Source organism: Lycium barbarum, chromosome 11 (assembly GCF_019175385.1).
Source record: "Lycium barbarum isolate Lr01 chromosome 11, ASM1917538v2, whole genome shotgun sequence".
Taxonomy (NCBI): Eukaryota; Viridiplantae; Streptophyta; class Magnoliopsida; order Solanales; family Solanaceae; genus Lycium; species Lycium barbarum.
Window position 1 is genome coordinate 23250509 of NC_083347.1, and position 23256 is coordinate 23273764.

Sequence of the window (23256 nt, forward strand, 5' to 3'; positions counted from 1 at the left end):
CCTGGTGATTAAATGTATTTGTGGATTCATGGTGTTGCATTTTACTGTATTTTATCCAAACTTCAGATTTATTTGACAGTATATGGAACTAAGTACTTCAAACATATTGAACATAAAACCATTGAGATTTCTTGGTTAAATTATAATTATCCAACATAATTCAAAATACATCTAAAAACATCAGATTGTTTGCTGTAAAGAAAAAAAGGACAAAAAACATCGAATGCACGAATAGTATTTATTAAACATCAATTGCATCTACGGTGTTGTAATCGATTGTTGGCCTAATCGGTCTTGGTGGAATTTCATTATCACTCTCTGCATTGTCAGCAGCCTTGCCTTCAACGTAGTCCCACAAGAGTGCACCGTATCTCATACGCTGCATGTGTGCATCAATGACATCTGGAATCCTTTCACTCGATGTTAAATACTCAGCATACGCTGCCACAAAAATACCACAGTCCCTAAAAAACAAAAAAACAAAAAGGTAAGAACTTGTATTAGAAAATATATGTTTCAAGTTCTAAACAAAGTATATCAACTTCAAACAACTCATGTATTTTAGAAGAATAACAAATTGATATGATATATCATGTATTTGTTACTCTATGATATTTTAAAAAGTGTATGTCTACAACTTACGTGCTACCAACAGTTTGCTGCGGCAGATTATCAACATAGACAACTTCAAAGCTATCGATTTGTCCCTTATCCGCATATGCTGGGTCTTTCACCAAATCTATGCTTTTTTTATTTACATAGAATCCAGCCAGATGTAGGAAATGTGGCATCAGTGTTGCTCTGCGTTGTGCCCGGCTGATCGATACGAGTTGTAAACATACAGACGCCTGTACATTTTAAAAAAAAAAATAAGAAGAAGAATTCAGCGGTAAAAGGATGAATTAAAAACTAATGATAAAATATTTAATTCATCATTAAAAATACCTGTCCTTGAATGAAAGGAGTACCAATAACCAATGATTTTCTTCTTGTATATTCACCGGTATTAGCATGTTGTCAACGGTATGCCACGGGACATTGGCAATAAGCCTGTGGCCTTTAACATACTCAATCAATACTTGCTCTTCATTTGCCACATTTGTCTGTGTTTCAACATTGCGATATGCATGGTGGACCACATAAATTTTCTACTTGAATAGGCAGTCAACAGTGGTGAAGCTGAAATTGTTCCTTTTATCATACTTTCCTTTCTTCCGAAAGTAATAGAAAATGACGTCAATGTGCTGAAATTGTTAAAAAAATACATAAATTAGATCACAGTCAAATACATAAAAAGCATTGTAGTAGCAGAAATGTGAATTTCAGAACCTCTCTGTATTTTAAGAAAACACAGCAGACAGAATGTCCTGAAATACATCCATCTCTGTATTTTACAAATACAGAGCAGGTAAGATACACAAAGTGCATGTGTAAAACAACTAGTTGATAGGCATATCATTGCTGGAAAAAATCACCTCGTCATTCCAAAGCTGACCATCCATCGATAACAGGTAAAACCAGTTCTTATCATTGACAGTTGTGATGCCAAAATTGAATTTGACTCCATTGTCAAAAACTGTCATTTTCTTTTTGTAATGGTCTTCGTAGTTCTATTTGCGGCAACAAAAAAAAATACATCCACTTTTTCACGAAAAACATGCGGAATCACTATATGTAAAACTGGGAGAAAAACACATACTTGCTATCGTGCCTCACAAGCAGACCGTTTCGGAGCCAAGTACGGTATTCATTCACCATCTGTACATCAAGTGGACCAGTAATGGGATCTATCTGGAATGGATATTTTTTATCAAACCCATGTCCATGATTCTTGCCCGAACTACTACTTGTGTATTTGGTCTTTAAACATTAAAAGTTGCGTATTAAAAAAACAAACAAGTAAATTAAAAAGTAGATATATACCAAAATCTGTCACAAACGGTGAAGACTTGTATTTACTGGGGCATGTAGCTCGTGTGACTGATGAATGTAACATGATTTCTTTCCCTGGGGTTTGGCTTGGTAAATACTCATCAGGCAACAACCACTGAGACAACGGCTGCGCGTTACAAACAGCTGCCTGGGGTTCCTCTAAGAGAGTTGAGCTAGTGTTTTCCTCGATTTTTTCTGCGTGAACTTGTTCGTCAGTCATTTCTGATTCTGCTATTTTTGCTAGCACCTGTGCGATCATCTACTCAAAAAAATACAAAAAAGAAACATTATTCAATCACTTGTATGATACATTTTAAAACTGTAAAAATGGGTTAATCAGAATTCGTTGTTATCGAACCTCAGAATTATTTGAATCATCAGAACATTTTTGCTTTTCCATAGTATGTTTCCCCGAACGTTTAACCGAAGTCTTCGGTTCTCCTGAAATATCACCTCCTCTGCAATCTCTTCGGTTGAAGCTTCCATTGTATCGCCGCTCTCATTGCCAATATCAACTTGAATAACCGGTGTAATACCCTTTTCCTTAAAAAAAACACAGTCCAATAGTCTATAAAAATACAAGAATTTTATAGATAAAGAACTATATAAAATACATAAATACATGAGAAAGGTATTTGTTGATGATGTCCAAAAGTAGTAAACAAATACATAAAGAAAACAGTGAACAATCATACTGTCAAACAAAAAAATACATGACACTACTCTTTGTCATATTAATATCAAATACATAATATTTTAAGTGCCAGTAGCTGCCAACTTTTCAGCATACCTGAATTATATTTTTTTAAAAATAAGATATAAGAATGAGTAAAAAAATACCTCTGTTGGATCCACCGGACGTTCAACCGAAGTCTTCGGTTCTCCTGAATGATCACCTCCTTCCGCAATCTCTTCGGTTGAAGCTTTCAGCGTATTGCCGCTATCATTGCCAATACCGACTCGAATATCCGGTGCAAGACCCTTCTTCTTATAAAAAAAATAGGCCAAAGTATATAAAAATATATGAATCTAATTGATAAAAAACAATATTAAATACATAAATACATAGAAAGTATTTGTTGATGATGTCCAAAAGCAGTAAACAAATACATAAGGGGAACATTCAACAGTCATGCTGTCAAAGAAAACAGTACACACAAAAAATACATGACACTACTGTTTTTCATATCAATAACAAATACATAAATACATTTTAAAAAAAATATCTCTGTTGGGTGCACATCACCCGTATCAGTCTCCATGTGAATATCGTCACCATGGTCCATGTAATCATCAACTTGTTGATGTAAGTTGTCATCATGTAAAGGAACATGAGTTTCATTGTCATCATCCTAAAAAAATAATATGTATTTGTTAGATACATATGCTTCCTACTTCACATTGAATGCAATCGTTTGAATATGTATTTATTGATTTTTTTACCTTTTCTGAGTTTTGTTTCCCTTTGACATGTTTCAAAACCTTTTTGAAATTTTTATCAATAGTTTTGCGAAGATCCTTGAGCTCAGAAAAAACAACCTTGAATTCAGCAAGCACCTAAATGGTAAAAACAACAAATTCAACGTAAAAATCCTCATTTGTTGTAGTTTGATGAATATCAAAATAAAATTAGAAAACTTACTTCCTGCTTAAATTGATTAAGTTCCTGCCTCAAACTTGTGGGGTCAACTGATTTGCTGGTCGATACATCGTCAACAGGAACGCGGTGGACACTTGGAGCAGCTTTTTCTTTTTCCTTTGATTGAACTGGCTTATCTACCACGAAGCAGATTTTTTAGATGATTGACCAACTGTAGGTTTTTTTGGGATTGTGGTTGGTGACTTCTCAACAAGCAATGCTGCCGTCGACATCTTCCTGGGCTTCTTGTGCGGTGGAGATTTTGAAGCATCGTTCTTTTGAGTTTTCTTGGCAGCGGCAATATGGGGAGGTGTTGCGGTAAAATCTGCATATTCATTTTCCTTCTCTTGGTATGTTTGGGGTGGTGGTGCACGTCTGTTGACCAAGTATGCACGCAGATCAAGCTTCTCAACCTCTGATATGGTCGGAACAATGTTGTTGAATTTACAACTATTCTCCTGCACATAATATATTGTGGACTGTCAGTTCCGAACCACTCTGTATTTTACAAATACACAGCAGACCGAGATTGCTGAAAAAAATAGGTATTGTGTATTTTACAAATACACAGTATCAAAAATACGCCAAAATGCACATGTAAAAAAACTAGTTGATAAGCATATATTTAATGTAAGTATTTTACCTCACCGTCCCAAAACATGCCCAACATCAAGTAGTTAACAGATGGCTTTGGGTTCACTGTTCTCCAGTTAAACATTCTTGGGATTCGGCTTCCGGTTTTAACCATTAAATTAGGGTCAACATTAGAGCAACACTCATATATCCACACTTGCATAGCAAAAGGGAAACCCCGTAGACAATAAAACTGCTTCGGCTTGTCCATCTTGTGGTGAATACTCTTAATCAAATCATCAATGCTTCCTTACCCCAAGTATATTCATTGTACTGTCCACTCTCCACCAAGTCAAAATGATGTCTTGGGACTGTGACATTCCTCTTTTCACTTGAGAGTATGTAATTGTGAATGAAATACAGGATAGCAATCTTTACAGCATCTTCATCTGAGTTATCACCAACACCCCAATCCTTGTCTTCAAAGCACTTATTTAAAGTCATCTTTAAAACACTATTACCAGAACCACCGAAATATTCATCCAACAATCTGTTAGAACCCTCGTCAAAAACAATTTCATCCCCGTAACACTTCAAGCCAGTAATTAACACAAAATCAAAAAGACCGAATGTCAACTCCGTCCCATTAATATCGATAACAAATGTCTCGCTATTACTACGCTTCAATTCCCTAACCATAAAACACCTAAATAACTGACCCTGCACCTCGGTATCAACTTGCATCTGCATATATTTTCCAAAAACAGTCTTGGAAAATAGCTTGAATTGTCTATCGGTCAGTTTTTCCTTCAACTCATCTATAATGTTATGGTTCATATATGAAGCATAACGTATCAGTTGAGTGGGGGGACGTTTAACCAGGAATTTGGAGGCCTGAAAGTTTGAATATAATGGCAACACATGAGATACAAAAAAACATACGAATGCTATCCCATATGAATTGTTCAGATCAATAAATACATGGAAACAAAAAACAGTCATTAAGATGTTTAGATGACAAAAGTTGAACAAATACACCTTTTATCTGACACATACACATGCCTGCTTTCTAAAACATACATAACCAGCTATTATTTTGAAAAATTGCACAAATGTGACGAATTACAAATACATGATACATAGTTTGATATTTTGATATCAAAAATGGTTAGTGAAATACATGACACATTTGCATGTATGTTTTATATACAAATTATCTCAAAACACAACAAAATAAATACGAATGCTATCCCATATGAATTGTTCAGATCAATAAATACATGCAAAAACACAGTTATTAAGATGTTTAGCTAACAAAAGTTGAACAAAAATACCCCTTTTATCTGGCATTTACACATGCCTGCTTTTTAAAACATACATAACCTGTTATTAAAATTGAAAAAATACACAAATGTGAGGAATTACAAATACATGATACATAGTTCTATATTTTGATATCAAAAATGGTTAGTGAAATACATGACACAGATGTACGTAATTTTCATATATAAAACTAATTCAAACAATACAAAAAATACATACGAATGCTATCCCCTCTATTAATGAAATGTTTATATCAACAAATACATGCAACTATACTTACGGATGCGGTCAAAAATACATGAATCATTAACCGAATTTGAGCAACATGTACAATATAATTTTATTCACAAAAAATATATACATAAAATAAATGAAAAAAAATACCTGCTTGTTCATAGTTAATTGTCGTTCTCCGGCATCTGTCTCTACAACATTTTTCCCTTTGCTACTATAAGCAACATCAGATGTTTTTCTCCTCTTTGTGGCAGTATCAAAATCATTTTTTTTTTCCAAATTAACAGTTGAAGGATTTTTTATTCTGAAAGGATCATGGATTTTCTTAGATCTCCTTTCAGCAACAAATTTCTCAGCAGAAGCTGCATCAACATCAAGTTGTTGCTGAGAAATACCCAAATCAAAAGAAGGGGAATCTAAATTTTGAAGAGTATGTTGGATACCTCTTGTAACCATACCAGATGTGCTTTCATCCGCCATTAATTGAAGTTTTTCACTACTCAAAATGGGAAACCCTAAGCATTGAAAGTTATAATTTTTGAAAATAGTCAAGAATATACAATTAAGTTGACTAAAATACACAAAAAAATGAAAAACTTACACAAATACACAGCCACCCACGAATCTCGGCACAATAAATGTAGTGGAATCGTGCTTGATGTTAATGGATAGATTCTGATGAGAAAAAAAAGGCTAAAATTAATGGAAAGGGAGAGAGAAACTAACGTATATTACGTGCATTTCAAAAATGGGAGGTTGGGATAGTGTTTACCTTTATTTACGGTGTATTTGAGAACTGATAAGTGGAAGTTACTGTTGTATCCATAATGGGTAATTTAGAAAATTAAATAGCTATTATTATTAATTTTAACAAAAGGTAGTTATTAACATTAAATAGGTAGTAAAAGTAGCTATAACAAGTAAATTTTCCATAAATTATTAACCCAAATCCTAGCCCAATCAACTTATAGTTATTTTCGTACCAGACCATAAAACCGACTCTTTACCCGACCAGCCCGCGTTTTTTTTAATTCCCCAGCCCATTATTCCTTTCGTTTGACCCGGCCCATATTTTTTCTAACATTGCCTTTGCCCTACACACTACCCGAACCGACCCGGAGACCCGACCCGCCCTCCTTAACAAAATGAAACGATTAGGGTTTACCTACCTTTTCCTCACAGCCGCACCCCTTTGTTCTTTTCCCTTTCACTCCTCATCTCCATTTTCAGCTAAAGGTTTTCTTTCCTTTAGCCATACACAGACCTGTAGTGCCATCTTGGTACAAGTCTTCACCTCTTTCTTCTGCAAGCATGAGCGCCTCTCCCCGTCTCTCACCCCTTTCCCCTTGAAGCAGAGATTTCAACATCCCTCAACCATGGCAGCCTTAATCTTTCCGTTTGAAGCAAAGGAATCTGTCCTTTGTACCCGAGACTGAAGCCTTGTGAAGATTTTTCCATTTCACACTTCATAACGCATGAGATCCTTTCAAATTTCAAACGAAATCTCACTATTTTAGTGAGGGATCCGAAGTGTACCTCAGAAATTGGTACGTTTTTTTTTAACGGGTGTCTTGACTCGATTTTGAATACCAAGTATCTAAGATCTCGCCCAAAATCTAAAAAAAACCTAGCTCGCCCCTATAAATTCTAGCATTTTTCTACTTATTTGGGAGAGGTTGGAAACCCGCCGAAATTCCCTAAAAAATTAGAGTCTTTTTTTAGCCGTCTTGAATCACCTATGAAATAAGTCTTCAGCCGCCCAAAACTTCTCCCGAAATATTAATTTTAGTAGTTACAATCTTTTCTTGATATTAAGTCATTTTCCTGTTTTGTTGTCTCTGGAATTACTTCGCGTTCGAGTGTATACGAGTTCGAGTTCGTGGTGTTCGAGTAGATATCGGAACCTTCACCTCACTTCACTGCACCCGAAGAAGGTAAACTTTCCTCCTTTTAGCATGATGCCTTCAATTTACTATTTATGTCCGTATGCTTGACATTTGTTGTGGTTGTTTAGATTAGTCTACGATTAGTCTTAATAAGTCTGCTTTAGGTTTAATTATTGTTGTTAAGTTGTTGGTTGCTGACCAGGGTGTGGATTAATTGGTTTGTTTGATGTTGATGTTGATTCACATGAGTATACCTAACTAATATTGGCAAATAGATATAAGTTTGAAACCCCCTGGAAATCTCTAGATGCTAACCATATCTGCCCAGCTATGTCTCTTGTAGTCGTTTGCTATTTGTTTGAGTAGTTGGTCAACCTGCTAGTCTTCATGAAATCAATTAGTCAATCCGGTGTATTGGCAGACTGGTTTAGTTTGGACATTCGCTTGACCATGTGTTTATGGATACTGTCTAGTACCCTATTTGAATGATGTTCATGTTTAGTTCATATTAGTCATGTATTCTCATATAACTAAGTCATGCTTAAATCGCTAACTTTCTCACATGTGTACTAGTTTTAAGCATAAGTCTGCTGTTGTCTTTTGTTGTGTTATGTGTCTGTTAGAATGTTCATTAGTTGGTAGTTTCGTATGCTCTGTTTAGTACAGTCTATATCACTTACATGTCGGATAGGTTCGATATTGGTATAGTAGCATGTTTAAAAATTGATTTGCTGTGCGGTTAACTCTGGACTGATCATCCCTTAAGGATTCGTGAAGAGTCAAGATTTAACAGAAAGGCTAAAAATGGTTTCAAATTGGCGGTATGAATTCCCTACATATAAAGTGAACTCGAAGTGATATTTAAAGACTTTAATATAATTGTCCAAACCTGTGTTCCCCCATATACTCACAAGAGGGAGATAGTATGCCAAATTGTTTATCTGATCCTAGAAACGAACCTGCCTTGTTTGAAAATCCCATCAATTGTCTATGTGTGAAGTTCTATCGTGTGACTGCTAGGACGTTCTCATATCTCCCCTCACCTTATCCCTTCGGGAATTTAAGTACTGAAAGTTAGAATTTGGACTCGTATAATCCCTCCCCCTTTTCCACTTATGTGAGTAAACAACCTATGTGTTTTTTTTTTAATAAAAAACTTGGAAAATATGGGTTGGAATACGTGTTCATAACTATGGCATGAGCCCTTTCCCTTTGGTATTTGTTGGGATGCGGCCATGAGTGTGTTAATAGTCTCTTTTCTTGGTCTCTTCCATCTGGCCATGCTTTACTGTTTTGATTCCTATTAGGAGGTTAATATAGGAAATCATCTTGTTGGTAATTGAAAGATTTTATCATATTTTTGCCTAACTTAGAATCGGGAATTTGCACATCTATGTATTGAATGTTGATATAACATGTATAGGCCTCAATAGAAATCAGAATGTACCAAGTATGAGTTGATATATAATCTGGTATTCGCCTAAGTTTGGTGAAGAGACTGCCCTTTGTTTGCTCTATTTTCGAGCCACATAAGTGTTGCTGATCTTAACTGGAAAATTGTGAAAATATGCATCTATGGTATTAAATGTTGACATAGACAGATACGTAGGTCAATAGCTGACAGATATGATTCATGCGGTGATATATATTCAACAAGCCATATTTCATGTCTATTTTATTTTTTATCTCATTTTGTGGTGTTTGCTTCAGTAGTATACATGCAATATACAAGGTATATACAGTCTATATACACCTCGGTGTGTATAGGAGAGTATATTTTGTATATCATTAAGTTGAACTGGCGATTTTTCTTATCCTGCATACTTTGTGTCAAGGCTTTGGGCCTATTTTTATGTTTTGTTTTTTTATTGGGTTTGTTATCTTTGTCTGATTCTAGATTTGGGCCTATTATTTTATAAACATGTATTGTGTGGTCTGCTTCTCTGATTTCTGTCTTTTTGGGCCTTTGTTCAGTTAGTTTCCATTCCACTTAATGCAGTGCGTACACTTAGCATAGATACAGGAATACATGACTTATGCATGTTTTCATTTATTACTTAAATCCTTTATTAATTTGTTCATTAAGTTTAGATTTGTTCTGAGTTCATATTTTACATGTTTAACCTTATTCATCGATTATATACTAATCCTTTTTATTTTATTTTATGCATGATCATTGCACACGAGTTCAAAGGATTCGTTCTTCTTCCGCATTCGATGTTGGGCCAAGGCCCAATGAAACAACCTTCTCTCTTTGTCCAGCCCCTGTCTGCAGCAAAGAAAAAATAGAAAGACATAAAATTTTCTGGGCCAAAGCCCAATGGCAGTAGTGATCATAATAGCCTTAAAATAGGCTGAGTCCATTCCCGATTGCAGCAACCTTTTAAAATGAGCTGGGCTCATTTAAACTATATCTACTCCTTTATTTTATTTTTGTGCATTTAACTTGTATTATGTGACTAACTTTTTATTTTGTTTTTATTTTCTTAATTTAGGTGAATCTTAGCGAATTTAGGGGGTTAGCCTTAGTATAATGGGTAGTAAGTTTATGAGAGAAACTCACAATTAATACTATAAATTTCATTTTCTTCTTTTTACATTAAAGTTATTTATAGTATCTTAATATTTACTTTCAGAACAATTGATTTTTAAAATAGTATATTTTGAATCAAAGGAATTATGTTTTATTTATTACTATCTTAGAAAATTAAAACGTCATCAACATACAAATATTAATCTAAGTATATTTTATAAACATTTGAAATTAATTTGATTATACATATTTTGAGTCGAACATGGTTAAATAAAGTTAATAACAAAAAGAAAGAAAACTTATGACCTTTTCATCATTATTTAAGAAATGAGTCTAGACTTTTTTACACCGCAATATTCATATAATAAAACACTCATTTAACACTCATTTAAAGTTCATGCTTGCTAAATCTTCTCTTAAAAGCCATTAATTATAGGTGAATTATTATATTTTTTATCAATATTATTTTAATTAACACTATTATACTCTCGTTTAAAGCTTGAACCACATTCATAAGTCATATTTTTAAACAGCATTGGAAATATTCTTTTATGTAAATTATTCTACAAGTCTACTTAAAATAGCATTATTACATTCTTTCTTCAAAACCTTAACAACCTTTACAAGTCTTATTCTAAAATAACTCTTAAAGATCTTCTATTTTCTATAAGCCTTATTTTAATTAACATTATTTTCCTTTTAAACTTTAGTAATATTTGTAAGTCGTTTTTTAAAATTTAAACACTATATTTAATATTAATTAATTAACCTAAGTTTGATCGGTAAACCGTAGTTAACGGATTTTAAAGGATGCTTAACCCCTTCCCTTTAGGATAATTTAGAACTCTTATCTAGAATCACGCTGATTAAGCAGATCATTAATAGAGGTTTAATTTGACTTGCCTTAGTTAATGTTTAGGTGTCTTAATTCACCTTAAAATTAATTAGGTGGCGACTCCTTAAAATAAATAAAATAGGAATCTCTAATATATTGTACTCCAATTTGGACCCGGTTAAAATGAGGTATAACACATAGAAACATTCATAAATGAATTTAAATGACTGTGTATTTTATTCGCATCATTATTTCAAATACACAAATACATACAACAAAATACGTCACTGTTTTAAATACACCAGTACATAAAACATTCATATACAAAATTGAATGTATGTGTAGGTGATAAACAGTTAATCACTGGTTCATAGGGTTTAGTGGAAAAGAAGAAGTTAACAATGATAGCCATTGTTGAGAAGAAGTTACGGTTTAGGATTTAGTGGAAGAAGGAACTGAAACATGGTTGAAGAAGGAAAGGAAAGAGAGAAGGAGAATCATGGTTGAAGAAGGAAAGAGAAGCTAAAATTATGTAACCAATTTTAATAATAGTCAATGCCTATTATTAAGGGATTTGTTTAACCATTTATATGTATAGTTACTAATATAGCCATGGATGGAAAATTAAAACAGTAAATTAGTTACTAAATATAAATAACTAAAAGGGTAGTTATTATCAATAAAAAGGTCTTATAAGAAGCTACATCAAGTACCTATTCCTACTACGTTTTAGTGGCTGACTTGGATAGAAATATTAGGGTAATTATCCCTTAAGTTTTGAAAGAAAAATAAGTAAACTCATTGAGAAATTGGGGGAGTCACGGACACAATGCACAACAAAGATTTCATCTGTTCAGGTATTAAGAATTCTTAGTCCCTTTGACTTTAAATTTTAAACTACAGTTGATGTGATACTTTTGTCAAAGTGTAGGGAACGATATAATAGTGGGAAAAGTACTGTAGCTGTTCTTTCTCATGGATTTCTTCGGGAGGGAATAAACAGTTGGAATAGTGGTGTTTATAACATTGGAAACTCTTGATGTCAAATTAATTCCATTTGGTTTGTTCATGGATTGTGTTGGTGCTTAATTATAAGATAGTTAATTAAAAGGAGACAACAAGTATAAGGAATTAGTCAAGGCAAGTAACAATTCTTCAATTGAATAATTTGAATTGATCCAAGAGACATTTGAATGATAAAGTCTTCTACCGTCCATTAATAACTTTTATGAGGTTGTCACCATTCGTGTTAATACAATGCAACTTATGGGTTTTGTTAGCATGAGAAATCAATGTATTAGGAATGCAAACCAGCACACTAAAAGCCACTGTTTCCTTGCAATTTTTTACATTGCTGCAAGTGCTACGTTTTACACCAAATTAGGTATACATTGTGAGTGATTGGACAGTGAGTTAGACTTTGATTTTGAATTGCCCTGAAAATTTAGAGGATGCTCATCTAAAGGGTTTTGACTATTTTTAAACCCGTTTTGGTGTAGCTTGAGGTGATTCAAATTTCCGAGAGCATAGTTTTGAATTATTGGAAGAGGTGCTTGGATTATAAATTCGAGGTAAGTGAGACTTTAAGCTTTGGGTACTTGTTTTTCAAACCCGTTTTAAAAATATATTTTGTCTGCCTGGTCCATGTGTTGGGGCAAGCGTGTGCTTGGTAGAACCGGTAGTCCTTAAGGCCAGCCGCATATAATTTATTTTCAAATACTCTGAAACTCTCTTTATAAATTGTTTTGTGATGTGATACAGTTGTGAGCCATGATATTAGGGCATTTTGCATCCTTCCCTTAGCATGTGTATGCTTCTTGATGATATTGGGGTATTGTGTATGCTTTCCTTAGCATTGTGTATGCTTCCCGACATATTCGGCATATTGTGTATGTTGCCATGGATTCATGGCGTTGATTAATTCTTTAACTGCTGTTACAACAAGTCCTTAGTGTAAATTGTGTTGAGATATATAATATACTTGATAAATAGCGGTTTGGACCTTCGTTGCTATTATATAATGATATATTCATGCGCATAATATTTTTATGCTTGTTATGTTGTTTGTATTTTCTAACACTTGTTTGTTCTAGAGGTATTTAAAATGGCGGGTCGAGGATCTTACTGGGTTATATTTATGTATAACTCACTCCTTACCTGCATGTCCATGCAGATACTGTCATTGAGAATAAGGCTGGTGGTTGAAGATTTCGTGAGTGGATTCTGTTGCTAAGGTGAGCCACCGCATTGTTCGTGGAAGCAACCATTTCAGTTTTAACTAGTTTATTTCTAGTTACTTCCTTTATTTTGGGTTTACATTCCCGATATTCAAACTCATGTAACTCTGTTAGATTCTCCATGGTCTTAACATGAGATGTGGGCCAGAGATTCTTTTTATCTTAGTGTTGGTTGGTTTTCATAAATCGATTATGGATTTGTTGGTGACTATTTTGTATTGTTATCATTAATAACGTTGTTGGACCTGCACTTATTTCTTTTTGTGCTTTTGTAAATGATAAAAGGATAAAATATGGTTCGCCTGGCGGGTGGTGTTTGCTGGGTGCCAATTGTTGACACCCAATTTTGTCCCGCCTGTCTTTCAAAATATTTATTTGCGTTCTAATATTTTTGATAGCTTAAGAATAGTCGTTTATACTTTACCACAATTCTAATCAGTTTTCTATTAATACCGTCGCTTTTCTCGTCCTTGTCCTCGTCGTCATCGTCGTCATCGTCATCGTCATCGTCATAATCATCATCATCATCATCATCATATTTACCATCATCATCATCATCATCATATTTACCATTATTATGATTTTTGCATTACGACCGCTTTTAACATTTTTTTTATTTATCATCTTATGCACGCACGCATCGCATTTATTTTACGCAATTAAGCAATAACATTTACTTACTGTAAAACTTTAAAATATTATCGCACGGCTATTACGACGTCGTATAATTTTATATAATAATAAATATATTTTATAGGAAATAATATTTTAGCATACATTAATATATAATTAATGGAAGAAGGTCTTTTATTTAAATATAGAGGCCCTAAAGTAGTATAAGAAAATATATTTTTAGCCCAAGAAGGCCTCACATCAGCCCTAAATTCGAGCCCAATTAATTGTTTACGGACCAGTCCATGTACAATTAGCCCACGACCCGTTAGATGACCCACCATTCATTAAATTTGCCCGAACCGATCCAGCCCACTACCCGAACTGACCCGGCCCATTTTTTTATATGTGCCATCTTCTACCTAACTGATCCGCCGCACACCCCCCCTGCCCCTCTCTCTTCCTCTCTACTTTCAGTAAAACCCTAGCCTATCTTTAGCCGTGAATAGTCGTGTCTACCCCATTTTCGCACAAAAAACTCGTCTGCTTTACCTGCGTTGTTTTGTCGTCGAAAAGAAAAAGGCTTTCCCATTTTTTGCTTCGAGACGCAGCGTAATCCTCAAAGACCAGAGTGGTCGAACCATTTTGGTGCAATACTCAAGTCAAAATCACGTGAAGGGGTCCCAACATTCAGATTAGCACGAGTTTTGACTCGATTTTGAATCTTTGTTTCAAATCCCGCCCAAAAAACTTCAAATCTTAAAAAACCCTATCTGATGTCCTATAAATATGAGCATTAGAGACCCATTAGGGACAGGGATTGAAGCCGCTGCCCTTGTTCTTAACAAACTAAAAATTCTTTATTTTTTCTCTTTCCGTATTTTTCCGAAATTTATTGTTCGCTGTTATTTTCCGCATACCAAGCATACTCAAGCTCGAGCGTAGATCTAAAACCCTCGCACCCCATTTCGCTGCACCTAAAGAAGGTCAGCAATTTCCCCTCTTCCTTGTAGTTCATTTTTATTCCCTATTTGATGTTTATATGAGTTATTTTCTGCAACTAGTTAATCTTAGTTTAATCTTACTCAGTGTAACTTCATGTCTGTTTAGTGTGTTGTTTGATTGGTAGTTGATCTAATATTTAAGCATGAAACCTGCTCATATGTTTGATTAGATACTCATGTTAGTGCTAATCTATATCCATACGCTTGTTTCGGTTATTAGTCTTAATGAGTATGCTTTAGGTCTAATTTGATATGATGTTGTTAAGTGTTGGTTGCTGGTTATTGTGTGATTTAATTAGGTTATTTAGTGCTAATATTAGTTTATATCGGTATGCATGATCAGTTGCTAAACATGCTTAAGTTTGGAATTTCATGACTTTGTTCAATACAAACTATATTTCTCCTTCATCATCTCTAGTTTAGTCATTGCTATTTGTTTAAGTGGTAGGTCAGCTTGTTATTTTAATGAAAGTTGTATTAAGCATGTTGATCCTTTGATCTTGAATGGCATTCATGTTAGCAAAATTTATCTTTTAGATTAGATAATTACCCATTGGTATTCATGTGTATCCTGTTCTTCTTGATAAGTGATAAATATAATATGTTTTAAAACCCTTGGTGATGCATGCCTGGTTCAGACAAATTTAAGATTATATCCATACTAGGATCTAAGAGATAATAATGATGTACAAACCTGGGAGCATGGAGTAGTATTTGTCTCTTTACCAAGAATTTGAATTGTACCCGTCCTGTGTTACCCTATGTGTTCATAAGAGGAAGATAGCATGCCAAATTATTTACCTGATCCTAGAAACAAACCTGCCTTGTCTAAAAATCTTAATCAATTGCCTATTTTTGAAGTTCTATTGTGTAACTGAAACACGAAGATGTCCCCTATTAATGCGTGAACTCTGATTTTTTTTTTTGTTATTCATCAAGATGCGGCTAAGACACTCTCATATCCCCCTTCACTTTCTCCCCTCTGGATTTAAGTACAAAAAGCTGGAATTTGGACTCGTATAATCCCTTCCCCTTTTTCACTTATATGAGTAAACTGCCTATGTGCTTTTTTGATAAACAACTTGGAAAATATGGGTTGGAATAGGTGTTTATAACTCTGGCATGAACCTTTTCCCTTTGGTTATTGTTTTGATGTGGCCATGAGTGTGTTAATAGTTTCTTTTCTTGGTCTCTCCTATCTTTCCATGCCTTGTTGTTTTGACTCCTGTTAGGAGGTTAATATAGGAAATCATCTTGGCGGTAATTGAAAGATTTTTTCCTATTTTTTGTATAACTTGGAATCGAGAATCTACACATTTTACGTATTGAATGCCGCTATAACATGTATAGCCTCAATAGGAATCATGATATCCCAAATATGAGTTATATACAACCTAGTACTGGCCTAACCTATACTGCTTCATAGTTGCTTGTCACCCTTAACCTTGCACTGTGTTGATATTCATACATATACATAGAATATACGTTGGGTTTTCCTGATAAGAATAATGTATACACTTAATATACATCTGATATACACATCACGGTGTGTAGATCTTAGGTATATTGTGTATATGACTAAGACAGGTAGAATACATAAGGCCCATATGTTAAATGAGTAAAGGAGAAGGCCTAGCCTTGACTCATCTTTGATTGTAGGTTCTTATTGGACCTAGCCCAATAAGAAGTAAGATACCCCTTCAGAAAATTAAAAATGAGAAAGGGCTTGAATGCTGCTACTTTACCTTATTTCCTGCTGGGCTGCAAAGGCCGATAACATATATGTGCGCGTCCTCTGCCATTTTGTTTATGAATTATATGTATGTATGTTTAAATATACATAATGTATATATATAAATCACTTGTCTGTTGAGATTGCTCTATTAAGTTGGCATGTCAAGGTTCTACTCTTGTTTGTTATTTACGTGATATTTTATATTTGTTTCAGCTATTTGCTTTCTCTTTTATTTGAAGAATAAGTCTTGTAGATCTTCACTCTACTGATCCTTTTCTTTCATTTTTATGCATGACCCTCGCGTACGAGTCCAAGGGACTCGTCTTCTTCCGCATTCGGTGTTGGGCTAAAAGCCCAACGTGAATTCTCTCTTGAGTCAGCCCCCTGTCCGCAGCAAAAAGAAAAAAAAGATTTTTGAGCCAAAACCCAAAAGCAGGAACAGACCGCAACAGCATTGAAATGGGCCAAGCCCATTTAAACATATTTATTTCTGTTGCTCTATTTTTGTATATTTAATTGCTTGACTAACATTTACCTTATCTTTGTTTTCTTAGTTTTAGATGAATTCTAGTAGAATTAGTGATAATTAGAATTAGAATTTGCTTTCGAAATAACGTATTTAGAAGTTTAATAATTTAGCCTATTTTTCAAGTTCAAATTCCTGTTAATTACTCTTTTACAAGTCTAAAATGGATTAAGTAATCTGATTAAGAATTAAATTCGATTTCAAATTATCCACCTACTTCAAACTATAACTTAACATTACTTTTTATAAGCTTTTTTTAGTCTTATGTTTAATCCTATTTAAAATCAACAAACGACCATTTCTAGTAGTTGATAGGAGACGAACCTTTTTTCTCAAATTTAATTTATGTCTTATTTTCCAAACAAGGCCCAATTTTCATAAAAAAGGAATTTACAGTTTTAAACTACTTTTCACATAATAGTAGGGAGCTAATTTGTTATTTGCCTTCTTAATCTTATTTTGTCACTTAATAAACTAAGCAGTTAAAATCAACTGATAATCAATCATTGAATTGTTTCAAATGCCTAGTAGTATTGACTAATCCAACATATTTTTTATAATATGTCTAAAGTCTTTCTTCTATAAATTATTACCTTATTTTAATCTAAATAGCAGCCTTATATTCTCCATTTTGAAATCATGATAATATTTACAAACTATTTTCTTATCTATATTCAACATACATTATTTGTATGGATACGAAGAGCAGATGTCGTCTTAAGCGGTCACATATCACAAATGTATCACACAGAAGCCGGCAAGGCTGTCATAAAGCATATCACAAAATATATACATGTATATACACACGCACGAGCCGCTAAGGCTGTCACAGCAAATGGAACCGCTTAAGACGCAAAGTACACAGACATTACTGAACAATAACGATCCATGACCCACATACATGTCTACAGGCCTCTACGAATAACAACAGAAACATATGACGGGACAGGACCCCGCCGTACCCCCAAATAGTCATACATATACATAAATATGTGCAACAAAGGATCTGTACCAAAAATATGGGCTCCGGATCAAAGGAGCACTCCAAAGTAGCAGAATAGGTATCCTAGGCTGGCGGATTACCACACTGAGCGTCAGTACCTGCGGGCATGAAACGCAGCCCCCGAAGGAACGGGGTCAGTACGAAATATGTACTGAGTATGCAAATCATGGAATACAGTAATCCGAATCATAACTGAGATCAGAAGTATGGAAAATGAATACAGAATCAGTATATCAAAGCCTGTTCTGAAAATAAAAATAATGCAAATAAAAATCATGCATAAGGCTCAGGAACGTAGTCGCCGCTCCGACGCTGGCGCCACAGCACATCATACTCCAGAAGGTTTCAAATCTCCGTATAATCCCGAACATATCGTATCATCATAACATATCATAACATCATAACACATCATATGCCATAACACATCATAACTCCGTATATAAGCGGCACCCGGCCCTATGGCGAGGGTCTCGAGAACCGTAACACATCATACTGCCGAGTATAACATAGTGCGCACGATGACAAAACGGGCCCGGGACCCGGCGAACGATATTATAGTAGTATGCACGAGCAGAGTAGTGAGAAACCATATGCACATAAATCAAGACTCGATGGATATGTATACTTACCGACCCCTGAAGGCTCAGAAATAACTTTCGGGTCGATCTGACTTAGTATGAGAAAGTTATGAACGTTTGAAGTACAGAACGTTCTATAGGCGTTCCAGAAGCCATTTTTGGAAAATCAAGGCCAAAATCATGTCAAGTGCCTTTCGGATATCGTTATGAATCAAATCAAATAGAACTTTGGAATCATATGTACGCATCAAAATATGTCAAAGACTCGATGGAATAGTCGATCGTGTTAGTATTTGAAAGTTCAGAACTTTAGTCAAACCATTCATTTCTCGAAGGTCATTCGGAAACATATTGGCCAAACTTCAGACATTATATACATGTATTAAAATCATACGAAACAACTTATGGAAATCAAGAACGTTAGCCATCCTAATGGCTCTAAGAATAAGAATCTTTCTGAAATCATACATATACATCTTATATTTGTTTCGTAAGGATCATGCCAAAGAAGAAAAAGGTTAGGCCTTACATACCTCACGTCGTTCAAGAGCTCAGTCCATCCAAGAACTTCCACAATTAATATGATAAACCTATAATCGTAAGAATACGCACGTGACTTAAGAAGGCTTTCGTATATCATATATATTAATTGATGACTTAATTCTAAAACGAAACGGACAGTATCTCCTCTATATCATTAGCATCTCCCAATTTGGTGTATCAGCCCATCAACAAATAAATCCCAAAAACACAACATGCATGTCCATAACAACTTCATAATATTCTATAACGAGCGACAAGCTCGAATTACAATCCATATACTCCATGGCACCTTTTCGTATGTTTTCTTCTTAACCTTAAAAATATTCTCAATATGATAAGGACATCATTTGCCACAAATCTCGGCTTTATATCATATATTTACAACAAGAAAAACAGCCCACAACGATTCTAACAACTCAACAACTTCTCTAAATCCATTTCAACCCACGATTTCGTATAACATCAATTTTTGCATTTTCTTACTTCCAATTTTGTCCAATTCAATTTTAATAACTCCATTACAACACTATTAACACGATTACACCAGAAAACAAGAAAATCGTACCTTAATTTTCTCGGAGAGATTTCTACTCTTAATTGCTCTAATTTCGCAATATCTTCTTCAAGCATGACAACGTTGCCAGAAATATAATTCTGTTGGTGTGAACAAACTTGTTGATGCATAAATTTGCCTTTGAGAAATAAATTACTATCTAACAATCGTGACTTACTGATGTTGCCTCTTCTACGTTTGAGTGTGCTAGTAGCTATCCAAGGTGCGAAATTGTTGCAGCATATATGTAAAACAATAGGAGAATCCTCTCATTAAAAGTTAACAAATGTGAAATAGAGTGATGTTGAGTTCTGGCAGTAAAACAGCAAAGGTTTTCGTCTTCACCAAGGTAATGTTGTTGTTGTACTTTGGTTTTTGGTCTAATAAGACTTTTGTTATAGCTATAGCAAATGAGGCTATAACCGGATCATGGTATGATTTGTGGGCTTTGCCGCTTTAACTGCTCATATTAGATTAACACCATTTATTATGGGCCCCCACAATACAATACATATAATAATATATTCCTATCCAAAAGATGACACCAAGAAAAGAAGTCCTATACGTGTAATGGTGACAATTACTCCTTGGTCACGTGGACATGCTGTCCGCCTACACTTATCCATTATATTTCCATTTAATGTAATCCCATAATTAACCAATTATTCACGTAATTAATTTTTTTTTATCCCAATTCACTTAAACATGAATCACTTTTAACACACTTCATATATTCATTATCCTAATCATGTCGTATAACATAATTTTCGTCCATAACAACGTTTACATAACCCACAAAACAATCCAACAAACAGCCCATGAGCCAACAACAACATCAAATATAATTTACGGTATAATTTTCATATTTCTCGTCCCACGATTTAGTTATGACTTCAATGAATTTAAATATACTTAGAAGAGGATAATTCTTACCTTATATACCAAGAAATGATCTTCTTCCACTTTACTTCCCTTCGAAGAAAGCCCGAATTCAACAACACGATAAAATAGAACAACGAGACCGGAGCGGAGAGCAAAACCCGCCTTATTGCTCTTGAGAATAGTTACACGTTGCTGTTTGGTTTGGAAATTAATGTTGCTGCCTAGAGAAATTAATTGCACGTGGCATCTCCTTTCAGTTATGTGCAGTGCAAAGTTTCCATAAAATTAATTCTTCAAGAGTGAGATAAGAGAAGTACAACAATACTCTGTAGCAGCACGTGTAATGGTGTGTATATATATATATATATATCCCTAAACTTCAATTCCAAAATGATATAATATGTATAAATAAATAATCTATCCAACATGATAAAGGGCGCATTAAATGCATGTCCCCTCCTTTACACATGTCATTCTATTGCCACTCCCTTTTAAATTACTCATCACCTTTCTACACCATTATGTACGTACATCTATATAATTTGCTGTCCTTGTCTACACACATGTGGATCCTATCCTTGTAATAATTATCCAACAACCTCCAATTATTTTTTTTGATCTCAATTTATTTAAATATTGATCATTTTAACAAACTTCATATATCCATTATCATGATTCTGTGATTTAACAATAATCCATAATCTTATTTGTCACACATAAAATATTATTTTCAATCATTATCATCACACTTTCTCGTCTTAAATTATTTCAAGACCTCATCCTTGTATATATCTGTAGGCATAATCACGTGAAAACACATGACAAAGGTTAATGACATTGGAGAGTGTTCTTTTGTCCTTTCTACCACATGGCCAGTATTGATGTGGTTAGATATTATTTTAATACTTTATGAAATGCTCATAAATGGTTACTATAATTTGAAGTTGTTAAAGCTAGTTAATGATTGAAGCTAGCTAAGTTGGTGCGAATGAGAAATAGAGGGAAAAAAATAATGGAAGGAACATGAAGTTCAAAGCAAAGTTCCTTTGAAAAAGGAGCCTTGTACCACATTGGTGGTAGAAAGGGAAAGTTATGTGCTTATAGTAGAAAGCACTTCCTCTAGCTCTTAAAGGGTCAAGAAGAGGGACTCCCCTTGCGCCGTCGTCGTCGCTTGGCTCGGATTTGGATTTGGATTTGGTTTTGGTGATCTGATTGATGATTGGATTTTAACCGGGTCAAATTAGAAGTACAATATATTGATGATTCCTATTTTTGTTTGTTCTAAGGAGTCGCCACCTAATTATTTATGATGAATTAGGACACCTAAAGTTTATTAAAGTTATTTTAAAGTTAACTTTGTTTTAAAAGTTTGCGAAACTTAAGATTCTAGGTAAGGGTTCAATTAATCTAAAGGGAAGGTATTAGGCATCCTTTAAGACCCATTAACAATGGTTAACCGACCGGACTTATGTTATTTAATTTAGGCTAAATGTAGATGTAAATATTTAAATATTTAAGAAAATACCTTGTAAGTATTGCTAAAGTTATTTAAAGTGAAACTTGTAGAAAATAATAGTTGCATAAAAGAGTTTAGTTACAAATGAACTAAAAGAAACAGGATGTGTAATGTTTATATGTTTTGGAGAAAATGACTAACAAATTTAAAAGGGTTATTTAATAAAGTTTTATAGAAAGACTATTAGTTCAACGTATATTGTGCGAAGGTTATTTTAAACAAATATGTATTTCAAGTGTTGGATAGAAACTAAAGTGAAAAAGTTATCCATTGAAACTAATTTGCTTTTTATTTCTTAGAATAAGCTAACGTTAGTGTAAGATTTGTGACGTTTTAAACTTCTAAAATAATAAGCATAAATTATGATTCCCTTAGCCAAAAGATGTAGTCATGCTATTTTGAAAATCAATCACTCAAATAAATGTTATAGATACTATAAATAATTTTAAAAATAGAAGTGAATGTAATTTGTGGAATTAACTACCCATTACTAAACTAAACCCTTAATGTTACTAAAGTTTATCTTAATTAACAAGCACAAATGTTAGTCATACAATACATGTTAAATGCACACAAAATAAAATAGAAGAGTAGATATAATGTAAATGGGCTTGGTCCATTTGGACCGCTGTGATCCGTTGGCAGCTATTGGGCTTCGGCCCAGTAGCGATTTTTTATATGCTGCTGTTGTTGTCTTGCCTATTGGGCTTTGGCCCAGATTTTATTTCCCTGTTTGGCTGCGGATTGGCTGCTACTATATGGGGGTGACTCGAGAGGAGTTGTGTTGGGCTTTGGCCCAATGCCGAATGCGGGAGATGACGAGTCGCTTGGACTCGTATGCGATAGTCATGCATAAAATGAAAGAAAAAGGATTAGTATGTAATGATAGGTTCAAATCCTCCAAATTCGATACACAAATAATGCTAATACGTATATAATGCAAGCAAGCTTGTCATAAGCCTTGAATAACATGGTCAGACACTGCAGACATAAGAACCACAATTAGACAATCGTAGGCATATATTTAAATCGTACAGGATCTTCGTAAGCTAAATTTGGCTCAACTAATCCACAGAGAAACCAAAGTTTGTAGACAGATGAGGAAAGCAAGG

The 23256-nt window shown here is 34.3% G+C and overlaps 1 protein-coding gene and 2 long non-coding RNA genes across 3 annotated transcripts; 1 reads left to right on the plus strand and 2 right to left on the minus strand.

Annotated features, from left to right (window-relative positions):
* Window positions 1–241: 241 nt before the first annotated feature.
* On the minus strand, window positions 242–4415 carry LOC132619570 (uncharacterized). The gene is made up of 14 exons (XM_060334430.1): window positions 4215–4415; window positions 3745–4029; window positions 3575–3703; window positions 3376–3489; window positions 3174–3284; window positions 2773–2919; window positions 2386–2475; window positions 1898–2191; window positions 1717–1791; window positions 1476–1610; window positions 1280–1333; window positions 969–1148; window positions 643–848; window positions 242–464 (listed from the first exon to the last, which is right to left on the minus strand). Exons 1-14 carry the CDS (start codon window positions 4413–4415, stop codon window positions 242–244), a joined length of 2244 nt encoding a protein of 747 aa, XP_060190413.1.
* Window positions 4416–6885: 2470 nt separating this feature from the next.
* Window positions 6886–10180, plus strand: LOC132616900 (uncharacterized). Its single transcript, XR_009573468.1, has 2 exons — window positions 6886–7635; window positions 9782–10180. It is a non-coding gene; the product is annotated as an uncharacterized LOC132616900 (long non-coding RNA).
* A 7535-nt stretch (window positions 10181–17715) lies between these two features.
* Window positions 17716–20668, minus strand: LOC132617578 (uncharacterized). The gene is made up of 3 exons (XR_009573779.1): window positions 19759–20668; window positions 19184–19240; window positions 17716–18170 (listed from the first exon to the last, which is right to left on the minus strand). It is a non-coding gene; the product is annotated as an uncharacterized LOC132617578 (long non-coding RNA).
* Window positions 20669–23256: the final 2588 nt, after the last annotated feature.